Source organism: Callospermophilus lateralis, chromosome 3 (assembly GCF_048772815.1).
Source record: "Callospermophilus lateralis isolate mCalLat2 chromosome 3, mCalLat2.hap1, whole genome shotgun sequence".
NCBI lineage: Eukaryota > Metazoa > Chordata > Mammalia > Rodentia > Sciuridae > Callospermophilus > Callospermophilus lateralis.
Genome location: NC_135307.1, coordinates 116,020,325 through 116,032,678, shown reverse-complemented (window position 1 = coordinate 116,032,678; position 12,354 = coordinate 116,020,325). Strand labels below are relative to the sequence as shown.

Sequence of the window (12,354 nt, the reverse complement as noted above, 5' to 3'; positions counted from 1 at the left end):
AAGAAGCCAGACATAGTTATTTTTGAGGGAAATGCACTTCTGATAGATTGAACAAGGACAAAAGTCCCATTTTGGAAATAGAGTTTGTTATGCAGAGGACTTACTAAATGTTTTCTTCATTTTGTGAACTCCTATGAGATCTGCAATGAGAAGTCTATTGGAGATATGTTAACACAGATACTGACATTTGCTGTTTGGTCATGTCTTGTTTTGTGTAATGATCTTTGTAAAACCTAAAACATCCAGTACAGCATTCAGGTAAACAATACCCCAAAAGTAGCTCCATCTATGAGGATCAAATGATGTCACTCGAACTTTTAACAGTATTATTTGCTGAGCATGCTAGGCTGCATTAAATGTAATTACACGTGAATCAACTGTAAGCACCCTAATAGAAATACAAGCTGTATAGTAGGACCCTAACACATTCTTTTAGGTTTCTTATTTTGGTGTGAAGTAAGAGTGCAATGAAGGTATCTACTCAAGCAATGTTGGGAACACACTTTAGCATGTGCCATGGCTCCTGACAAAGAGTTGATAATCGGTTTGGGAAAACAATACAAATACTCATAAGGTAATCAAAGATTAACTTAAGGTAGTCTCATGTTACCATAATCAAGAGTTACTGTTAGTAGATAAATGTTAATGTGCTCAAAGTACAAAAAGCTCTGATAGGGCTTCATGGGACTTAATTTAGGAATAGGAGGATTAACTGAATTTTATTTTAGCTGAGGGAGAGGTGAGCCACTAAGGAAACTAGAAAAGAGGGCTATAGCCATAAAAATTAATTTCATTAGAACATTAATTAAACTTGAGGAGAAAAGAAAAATGAAGGTGGACAGAAAAAATTAAGTCAGACTATAGAGTAAATCAGTCCAAAGATTTTGGATATTCTTCTATAAGCAATGGAGAAACAATGTGCGCTCCTGAAAGGTGGAGATGGAAAGGGATTTAACATTAAAACTAGTCACTACTACTCTTGCATTATCAAGGAGACCCTGGAGCTCAATAGCCCACATCACATACTGGCACAGGCTTACATTCAAGATAACTTTAATAAATTGTCTACTTGAATCTCTAGAATCTATGCTGACTGAATCTTATGGAAAAAGGGTAGCCTTGGTTATGTTTAAATACTTCGAACCTAAGGAGGTCTATCTACCCTCTCACCAGTTAACCCAGAAAGGGAGGAAAAAATATCAAGGACTTCAGTCTGTTGGGGAATTTATTTAATGACCTAAAATTAGGAAACATGCATTCAGTGATTACATTTCCTGAACTGAAAATTGATGCAGATCCTATACAATGGAGAGCCAGAGTAAGTATGACTGGATGGGTATGAACCAAGGGGCAGTCCACTGACTCCAGGCATATAGGTACTTACCTAGCAATTCCTTCCTTGGTGTAGAATACAGAATAGGTGAGGTTATCTCCATGAGGATCTGATGCAGGTGTTCGCCATGTTAATTTGATGAAGCGGGTAGAGACCAGGGAGGCCACGACATCCCGAGGAGCTGAAGGCAGTGGTCCCGTTGTGGCTGGTGCTAGATGGTCAGTAGTGGCACTGGTCAGTGAAGTGGGAGGTAATGTTGGGATGGCAACATCTTGTCATGTGCAAACATTGGGGAATATGAAGGGCAAACCACGACGGTTTTTAAAAAGAGAACAGAAAAAACAAAAAACAAAAAAAGAAATAAACAAAACCACGATGGGAAATAAAATAAAATGAATGAACATAAAAAAGGCCATTAAACTGAAGGCTAACATGCAGGCCAGGGGTAACTACTGAAAACTAATGGGCACTGTTCAAGACACATCACTGTAGAGCAAGCAGACTTTCTGGTCATTATGATTGTGGGTAAGGGACAAGGAAAGTGACAGCTGAAAATAACACATTTCACAGGACACAGAGTGCCCAGATAATTTTCTTAATCCTGAAAGTAGCATGCAACATGTGTCAAACTTTGCATATAAAACTTTCATAAAGATAGATCTCAATATTTTCTCAAAATACAGAATGTACACAGTATGGAGGATCCTAGTTACAATGTAGATAGTATGAACAAGCCTAGGTACACTCAACATAGGCTCCTCCCTATCATGATCTCATTGCAGAGTTATGTGTCTCTTCAGCCCTACAGGAGATTCGAAAATCATTATCTTCAGCTTTGGTTGAATATTAAACTCTGTTGTCTGTGTTGGCAATACTCAGGTAAGTGACATTTTTTTGCTAAATTACACTTCATTTGCTATCACATCTATTCATTTGACTACAACAGTATAAAATCCTAAGTCAAAAATTCCAAAGCCACAAAAATAAGTAGCTCATCTGTTATGATTCTGAATGCAAAGTACATTAAACCAACGTGTGGACTGGATGGGAGAGATGAGGCAGTGGCACTAGTTTAAAGTCTGTGTCTGTATACCTGCAACCATGGATAAATTTACCTCCTAAGACAGCCTGTTTTACTGTTGGGACAGTTCTGATTTAAAAAATTTATTCCTAATACAGAACCTAAAATTTTCTTCACTTTGAAACAGATAGTACAAAATTAATTTCACAATTTTTAATTAAAAGAGTTCATCAATTAGAATTGTGTCAAAGCACTGAAGAAATGTCTCAGTGCTTGCCTAGCATATGTGGGCTTGAGGTTCTAGGTTTAATCCCTAGTACCACACACAAAAAAAGGAAAGAATTTTATCAAATACTTAGTTGGGGAAGAGAACATGGAATTTGCAGACCTAGATTTGAATGCAGTGGTAGGGAAACAACCTCCTGGAAACAACTGTGGAATACAAGAGAGTCTAAAGTGATACAATATAAATTAATATGTCAGATGAATTCCATTTTCTAAGGGAAATGTCAGCAGAGGGCCAACCTGAGCTTTACATAGTTGGGATGGAAGCGAGAATGTAATCCAATAGCTACATTGATTGAACACTATGGCTCCTTACACAATCATTGGATCCTTATGACATCTCTATGAAATCAGTACTGTCATTGCATCTTTGTCTTTTATGTAGGAACTGGTGTTTAAAAGGACTAAATTACTCACCCTAGGCAAGCGGGGAACAGAAAATCCAACTTTTATTTTTAGTTTAAGAGGCCCTTGGATATAGCTGGGAATGTGAGAGTCTGGATTTGACACCATTTGTGTGTCGCCATGAGCAAATCACTTTTTTCTTGCTCTCTCCTTTTCCTCTAGCCCCACAGAAGTGAGTTTTTTATTTGTTTGTTTTGTGGTGCTGGGAAATCAAACCCAGCAAGTGCTCTACCACTAAGTTATATCCTCACCCCACTGAAGTGCTTTGCTGACTCATTTCTATACCTATTTAGAACCATTCGAAGCTGCCTCCAAGTCTGACCTGACTGGCCAAGCCTAATTTCCCCCAGCATCTACTATTGACTGATGTCAGTCTATCATGCAAGAAAGAGTAGAATATGCTACAAAGATCCCAGGATTTCAAGTATAAAGACTCAGGCTTAAAACTTGACCTGTCATTTTCTAATAATGTCAGGGTAAGCAAGTAAGCCTGTCTGATGTCAATTTCCTTGTCTGTGAACTCTAACAGTAATATTCCCTACCTGTGTCCCAGGCTGATATGAACCAGAATAGCAAATAAAAAACTGCATGTGAAATCACTATATAGGTTAGTTATTACCATGACTTGAAAGGGTAACAAGCTCAAGCATAAAAGCAGTTAGGAGGGAATATAAGCAGGGATAACTAGGTAAAGAAAGTAATGGGTAATGCTGAAATCATTTAGGGAAATTCAGTTGTCTTACTAAACTTCTAAAGCACAGATCTGTCATTTGTTAATGAAATCTAGTACTTCCCATTCACATTGTTTGTGTTTATACTATCACACTAACCAATAAACTCCTTAAGGACAAGATCTATATCTGCTTCATTTTAGAATCACTCACTATGCCTTTGTCTACTTTAGATAACCAATAAATGTTTATTTACTGAACTAATAAATGGAAGAAAATTCAGGGAGAACTTCCATCAATAGAGACCAATGTTTCAATAGCTCTCATTATACAAGGTAATATTTTAATGTTTTTAGCCAAAAAAATATACATGATTCTTAGGTATACATTTTGCAAAGCAAATGTATTTAGTCTTTCCACAGAAAATAAAAGTATAGGTAGATTTTTAAAAATAATTTCTAATTATTCATGTCTACTGTAGCCCTAGTTCTTTCCCCAGGTGGGTTCAACTGCTGCTATTCCAAGTTCTAATTAGTAGATAACAGAAAGAGACTTGTATGACTACAGAGAATTGAACAGGCAGTTAAGTTACCCCAGAATCCATGGCAAGATAGTGTAGATTCAGACTCTGGACTTTTGGCATGATAGTTTGAGGAGGCTGACAAATTCTCATTCCCAAAAGCAACTACAAAGCTGGACAAAATGGTCAAAGACTAGAAACTGACTAAAGGCATACAGCACACTGAGAAGCTTTTATTCATGAAAACTACTAGACACTTCAGGTATAGTCAGTGTCTGTGGCATTGCCCAGCTTTGTTGGAGTGATTGGTCAACCAGGGTACAGTAGACCCTGAAAACCACTGGCTTTGTTTCTGTTGCCAAACGAGGCTCAGTTGAGGTGGAGTATTGCCACCTATGGGGGCAACTGTGGTGGCATGTGAAAAGGGCAGACCAATGTTTCCCTAAACCTGGGGTGGTGATCTTTTTAGGGATAAGCAATGAATAGTTGACTAGCCACAGAAGGTGTTCCATGAGGTGAGAAATCAATAAGAAGGCTTAGTAAACTCTCCATATATCCTAGGTTGCCTGGAGTCCATGTGTGTGCCTCAGAGACTGGAGCACATCCAAAGTACCTGTGTATCTTTGGCTGATGAAACCTGTGAATGTGTTTAGAAGACAAGTGAGAGAAGCTGGCAGAAAGCAAAACCAAGCAGAACAAAAATAACTTGGTTTGAATGTACTTCCAAAACTACACAAAGATTTCCTAGTTCAGAGTGGAAGGTTTATTGGCCTATGGTATTTGAGGACAATTTCTGACCAATCTCTGGCTGCACGCTAATTTATAGAGATATAAGGGTTAGCCCTAGAAAACAAAAACAAGAAAATCAACAATGAAAGTTAAGTAGAAACATGAGTAGTTGCACATGCTGGGTGAGACTTATTCAGTCCAAGCAAGTTATCAGACAAACAACATAACAAGAACTACTTCTGGGGTATTGGGAGAAGAGTCAGAATCCACAGCTGCTACAATATATTATCCAAAACATTTAATATTTAACAAAAATGAGACATTCAACAAAATAAAACTCAGGAGGTAAAATGGCAATCAATGTCTCAGAAGATATTTGGATTATAGATTTAATTAGACCTCAAAGCAGCTATTAAAGTATGTTCTACAAGGTCAGACATGGTGGTGCTTGCCTGTAATTATAGTAACTCAGGAGGCTGAAGCAGGAGGATAACAAATTCAAGACAAGTCTCAGCAACTTAGCCACACCATAAGCAACCTTGCAAGACCGTCTCAAAATAAAAAATAAAAAGATCTGGGGATGTGGTCCAGTGATTAAGCACCCCTGGGTTCAATCCCCAGTACCAAAAAAAAAAAAAAAAAAAAAAAAAAAAGTTTTACAAACTAAGGAAACTGTAAAGAACTATGCAGGGTCTGAGAGTTTACCTTGTTTATAAGCTAACAGACTAACCTTTTATCATTTTGTGGGTGCTGGCAAAAGTCTCAAGTTCTACATCAGAGACAAAGAATTTTATCACTAAGGGCAATGGCAGAAGCTACAGCTTATTTGTTAGTATCAGTTCTGCATCCCATCTTCAAATCTCCAGAGAAATGCAAAAAGCCCAGGATGGATTCCTGCACATGCGGTATGTTGCTACCAGAGAGGAACCCTGAGCTTGAGGTATCTGTCACTTTTGTAGCAAGGGGAAGCAATCCCTAGACAAAGAGCATGCTTGCTCTGGACATTTAATTTAATTCTGCTGTGGTCAGAGAACATATTTTATATGTTTCAATCTTTTTTAATATATTGAGCTTTGTTTTGTGATCCAGCATATAGTCCCATCTTGGAGATGGTTCCACATGTGCTTGAAAAAAAAAATCTGTATCTGTAGCTGTCTTTAATGTGGAGAGTCTTTATCTGAAGAGTCTTTAATGTCCATTAGATCAAGTGGGTTGATAAGGATACCGAAGATTTGAATATCCTTTCCAACTTTGTCTAATCATTTTTATCAGTTTTTGAAGGCAGGATATTGAAATCTCCAATTATTATTGGATTATGTATTTCTTTGAGTATAACAATTATGAATGCAGATGCACCTAACAAAAGGACTCTGAATATAATAAGCAAAAACTGACAAAATTAAAGGAGGCCTAGGAAAACCCCAAGTATTTGGATATTAAACAATACACTCCTAAGTAATCCTAGGATCAAAGAAGAAATCACAAGAAAAAAACATTAAAAATACTTTTAACTGAATAAAAATGAAAACACAATACTTTAAAAATTAAGGGATATAGCTAATACAATGCTTGTAGGGAAATTTGCAGTTTTAAATATGCAGAAGAGAAGCCTCAAATGAATTACCTATGCATCTATCTTAAGAGGTTAGGATTGACTAGGAAACTATAGCATTTATAAGTTGTACAAATCAAGAATGAAAGAGGGGGGCTGGGGATGTGGCTCAAGCGGTAGCGCGCTTGCCTGGCATGTGTGCGGCCCGGGTTCGATCCTCAGCACCACATACAAAGATGTTATGTCCGCCAAACACTAAAAAAATAAATATTAAAATTCTCTCTCTCTCTCCTCTCTCTCACTCTTTCTTTAAAAAAAAAAGAATGAAAGAGGGAATAAAATTATGACATTACCAACCCTACAGATATTAAAAAGATAGAAGGGATTATTATGAACAAATTTATACCAATAAATAAGACAATTTAGTGGAAATGGTAAAATTCCTAGAAGAACATAAATCACCAGATTCCTCAAGAAGAAATATAAAACCTGAAGGACCTACAACAAATAGAGAGGTTGAATTGTAAATAAAAGTCTTCCCACAAAAAAAAAAAAAAAAAAAAAAAAAGTTCAAACTCAGCTGGCTTTACCACTGGATTCTATCAATATTTAAAAGAAGAAATAATACTAACTCTTCATATAAACTCAGAAAATAGAGGAGAAATACTTCCTAATTCATTCTGTGAATTTAGTATTAATCTGATATCAAAGCCAGACAAAGATATCATATGAAAAGAAAACTACAAGCCTCATGGTCATAGATAAAAAAGAAAACCTTCACAAAAATTTTAGTAAACTATATTTGATAATACATTAAAAGAGTTATACTCCATGGCCGTGCAGGACTCAATATAGGACTTCAACACTAGTTTAATATCCCCAAATGAATGCAATACACCATATTTAAGAGAAAAAAGAACAACCACTAATCATCTCAATAGACATAGAAGAATCATCTGACAAAATCAAATGCCCATTCATGGTAAAAATTCTCAACTAGGAATAGATGTACACTTTCTCAATCTCAAAAACATAATTATATATATATATATATTATTTATATATATATGTGTGTGTGTGTGTGTGTAAAATTTTGAAATGTTAAATGTTTTCCCCTAAAAATGGAAATAAGACAAGGATTTAGCACTCATTTCTTAGTTCCAGAAGTCCTAGCCAGGGAAAGGGAATTAGATGGGAAAAGAAGTAACATTATTTTCATTTGTGGATGACGTAACTGTGCAGAAAGCCCTACTGAGGGCTGTGGTTGTGGCTCAGTGGTAGAGTTCTTACCTAGCATGTGTGAGGCACTGGGCTCAATCCTCAGCATAAACAAACAAACAAACAAATAAATAAATAAGGCCCTAGTCAAGGTTTCCAAATCCCCCTACAAATCTACTAAAACTGGTAAGTTTAGCAAGGTCAGAGGATACAAAAAGCAAGACAGTCTTTTCTATAACTCAACCTGGGATAATTATATATCCTATGCAAAGTAATTAACTTAGGCTCTTACCTTATACCATATACAAAAATTTAAAAAATGGTGCACTGTTTTAGTGTAAGAACTAAAAATTCTAGAAGAAAATATAGGAGAAAATCTTTATGCTATGGGTTAGCTAGGAGTTCTGAGACATGATACTGAAAGTACAAAACATTTTTTTTTAAACCCTGATAAATATCATTCTATGGAAAATAAAAATTCGGGGGGTGGAGTTGTAGCTCAGTGGTAGAGCACTTTCCTAGTATGGGTGAGGTCCTGGGTTTGATCCCCAGCACCACATATAATTAATTAATTAATTAATTAATTAATTGTTAAATTTAAAAAACAAGAATAAAATAAAAATTCAGGCACTTAGAAACCATAACTAAGTAAATGAAAAGCCACAGATTGGCAAAAAAATATTTCCAAGTCATGTAACTGATAAAGAACTTATATTCATATAATGAACTTTTACAACTCAAATAACCCCAATTCAAAGATGGGCAAAAGTCTAAAGTTATTTCACCAAAGAAATTATACAAGTGGCCATAAACACATGAAAATGTGTTTGATATCATTAGACATTAGAGAAATGCCAATAAAGCCACAATAAGCTATTACTGCCAAGTACTTTTTGTTAAATTATTAACGACATCTGAAACCATTTCTGAAGGTGGAGATCATTAAACACCATGCTAGGCATGTTGCCCTTGGTTGAGCAGATACAATTATCCTAATTTGACTCCCACTAACACCAGTGAAATGAGTTTATTTGTGTGTTTTTTTTTAACTCCAATTTTGTTTCTTTTTATATCCCGTTGGAAATAGGTAAGTTCTGACTTTTTTTTTTTCCCCCAAAAAATTTACGAACTCCTTCAAAAGGTAAAACAGTATCTTGGAAAGTGTTCCTTCTCTCTAGCCTTCCATTTCCTTATTTAAAAGAATCTATTAAATGGATAGTTCCAGGAATGTTCATGGTAGAAATTATTTGGAGTTCAGTCAGATTTACATGGTAAATATTACTCTAAACACAACTGTAATGTGAACAAAGGTATAGTTACACAGAGTATTACTTTGGGGAAATACAAGTATGTATACCATAAAAAGGGAAACAATTAAATGTGGGAGAATGTGAAGATTTGCCATATATACAAGACCTCTAGCAATTCTATGGAAGATGAACCTCATTGTTAACTTACCATTTCTCATACTTATGTGATAATGAAATCTCTTGTTCTTCAAGCAGTAATCTGTTGGGGAATCCCAAATTAAATGCTACCTGAGGTACTATATAACAGAGAGCCCAATGAAAAGAGGCTCTGCCTGAAAACCACCTGTGGCTACTCAACTACTACAACAGACAGTTTATTTCACATTTTTTAATTTAATTAAAAATTTTATTTTAATTTAATATACCAGTCTAGGTACTACTGCTAGTAGTACCTAGACTGGTATACATTCCTTGAAATATATTTCTTTTAAATGACACTGTAATAGTTGGATCTTTAATGTCCCACATAGGCCCATGTGTTAAAGACTTGGTCACCAGCCTGTGGCAATATTGGGGGGTGGGGTGCATAAAAGGAATCTTTAGGAGGTGGAATCTAGTGGAAGTAAGTAAGGTCACAGGAGGTGTGCCCTTGACACTGGCCCCTCTTCACTCTCTGGTTCCTGGCTGTTCTGAGGTGAAAAGGCCTCTTCTGCTAACATGGGATCCCATAGGGTCAACTGACCATGGACCAAAACCTCTGAAGCCTTGAGCCAAAATAAATATTTTCTCTTTATAAGTTGTTTATTTCAGGTATTTTGTCCCAGTAACGGAAAACTATGCACTTACCCATAAATATGGAAATGGAATGATACTAAACACATTGCTTTGCAAACTGCTTTAGGATGTAATATATCTTTAAGAGGTTGCCACATCACTACATAAAAACAAGCCTCAACAGTCCTAATTACTACAAAGTATTCCCTAGTGTAGATATACCAAAATTTAATAACTGTCCTATCATTTCTTATGTTAGTCGGTTTCCATTATTTAGTTTTTTTGGCTACTACAGAAGCAATGCTTCTGTAAATTTTCCTACACATGTATCTTTGTGTACATGAATAAATATTTCTACAAGATTTATTTGTAGAAGTGGAAATGCTGAGCCAAAGGTTTGTGCATTTGCAAGTTTGAAAAATAATGGCAAGCAGTCTTCTAAAAGGCTATTCTGGTTTCAGTTTTAGGATAAAAGGCCAGATACATTTCTGGGTCTACTATTTAACAGATATTCCCACACAACAAACAGGACAACACAAAATCCATGCTGGATGCAACAGAGTTATTTGGGGCAAATCAAAATGCATAAAAAATAAGATAGAGGAAAAGTAAATTAATAAAGAATCATTCTACTCTAAGATACCATCTCACTTCAATAAGAATGGCAGCCATTATGAAGACAAACAACAAGTGTTGGCGAGGATGTGGGAAAAATGTATACTCATACACTGCTGGTGGGACTACAAATTAGTGCAGCCAATTTGGGAAGCAGTGTGGAGATTCCTTGGAAAGCTGGGAATGGAACCACCATTTGACCCAGCTACTCCTCTTCTCAGACTATACCCAAAGGACTTAAAAACAGCATACTACAGGGACACAGCCATATCAATGTATAGGAGCACAATTCACAATAGCTAAACTGTGGAGCCAACCTAGATGTCCTTCAGTGGATGAATGGATAAAAAAAAAAAAATGTGGCATTTATACACAATGGAATATTACTCAGCCCTAAAAAAGAATAAGATCATGACATTTGCATGATCTTATTCTTTTTTAAGGAAATGGATGGCATTAGAGAAGATTATGCTAAGTGAAGTTAGCCAATCCCCAAAAAACAAATGCCGAATGTTTTCTCTGATATAAGGTGAGTGATTCAAAGTGGGGTAGGGAGGGAGAACATGGGAGGAAGATTACCTCTAGATAGGGAATAGGGGTGAGAGGGAAAGGGAGGGAGAAGGGGAATAGCAAGGATGGTGAAAGGAGATGGTCATCATTATACAAAATACATGTATGAAGATGTGAATTTGGTGTCAACATACCTTATATACAGAGATATGATAAATTGTGGTATAAAGGTGTATTAAGAATTGTAATGCAAAAAAAAGAGAGAGCTCATGTATAATGGCATAATTTGGCGCGAACATACTTTATATACAGAGTTATGAAAAGCTGCTGTGAATGGATAATTATGAATGTAATGCATTCCACTATTGTCAGGTATGAAATAAATAAATAAATAAATAAATAAATAAATAGTCATTCTGCCTCAAAAGGATCAAACTGACAAAGACTCAAGTCAACAGACTTAAAGAAACTGACAGGACTTACAAAACTGAGACAGTGGGATTATTTGAAAGCATGTAAAAGGAGTATTAACTCTCCAGATCCCTTGCCCCTGGAGACAGGAGATTTATGCTCAGAAAGTCTGGGTTCAGAGATGACCACAAGGGTATTAAGACTGGCATATGCCACCTAGCCACATGAACAAGTTTAACACTACCAAATAATAAGACATACAGATATCATGTACCTTGATGTGTTTTGAAAAGGGCACACATCATTTCAGTGATATTTCTAAAAAATGAAAAATAAAATCCATAACCTCAATGTAATCATAAGAAAACATCAGATCAACCCACCTTGAGAACACTACACAAAATACTTGATCAATACTTTGCAAAAGTGTCAAAGGTATGACAGATCAAGAGAAGAACTGTCATAAACCGGCAAGAGACAAAGAAGACATGACAACTAGATGCAACATGGGATCCAAAGACTCCAGGGGAATCTGATACAACTCTGTCAGCCCCCCACCCGACCCTGCACATCTCTTCTCTCCAATAGCCTGCTCTACAAATTCCAATTATCTTTCTATCCCTAAACTGATCTCCATCTCACTGAGTTAGCTGAGCTATCTGCCCCTAGCTCCTGTTGGTAAGCGCCCCCCCCTTTCAGGAAAGTGCCTCCAGGCAGAATGCTGGGGATAATTATGGGGCTCACCTCATTCATTTCCCTAGTCTTAGTGACCATGGTTCTGTAAGATTTCAAATGTCTAAAATTATTTCTTTCATATAATTTGTCCAATTTTCTAGCTAGTCATAGCAGGAAGCTAGTCCAGTACAAACTATTCCATTCTGGTCAGAAGGCTAAGTTACAAATGCTCTTAGGATATTACAATAATTATTAGATAATCTCTTCAGAGAAGAGATAATCAAAAATGCTATGCTAAAAATACTTCTAGGCTCTAATTATAGGAATTATTTATGTATTTTTGTTATACTCATGTGTTTCCTTTGCGAAACTAATACGGCTACAC

At 36.2% G+C, this 12,354-nt stretch overlaps 1 protein-coding gene across 7 annotated transcripts in view; it reads right to left on the bottom strand.

Annotated features, from left to right (window-relative positions):
- The window catches only part of Neo1 (neogenin 1), a 233,109-nt gene that overhangs the window by 60,103 nt on the left and 160,652 nt on the right, over positions 1-12,354 (bottom strand). For 4 of the 7 annotated variants that reach the window (XM_076851062.2, XM_076851066.2, XM_076851063.2 and 1 more), the window contains exon 8: positions 1,385-1,604. In XM_076851062.2, the coding sequence (XP_076707177.1) occupies positions 1,385-1,604 (220 nt within the window). The remainder of the gene's footprint in view (positions 1-1,384; positions 1,605-12,354) is intronic. The other 3 variants (XM_076851064.2, XM_076851068.2, XM_076851065.2) reach the window with 1 other exon arrangement.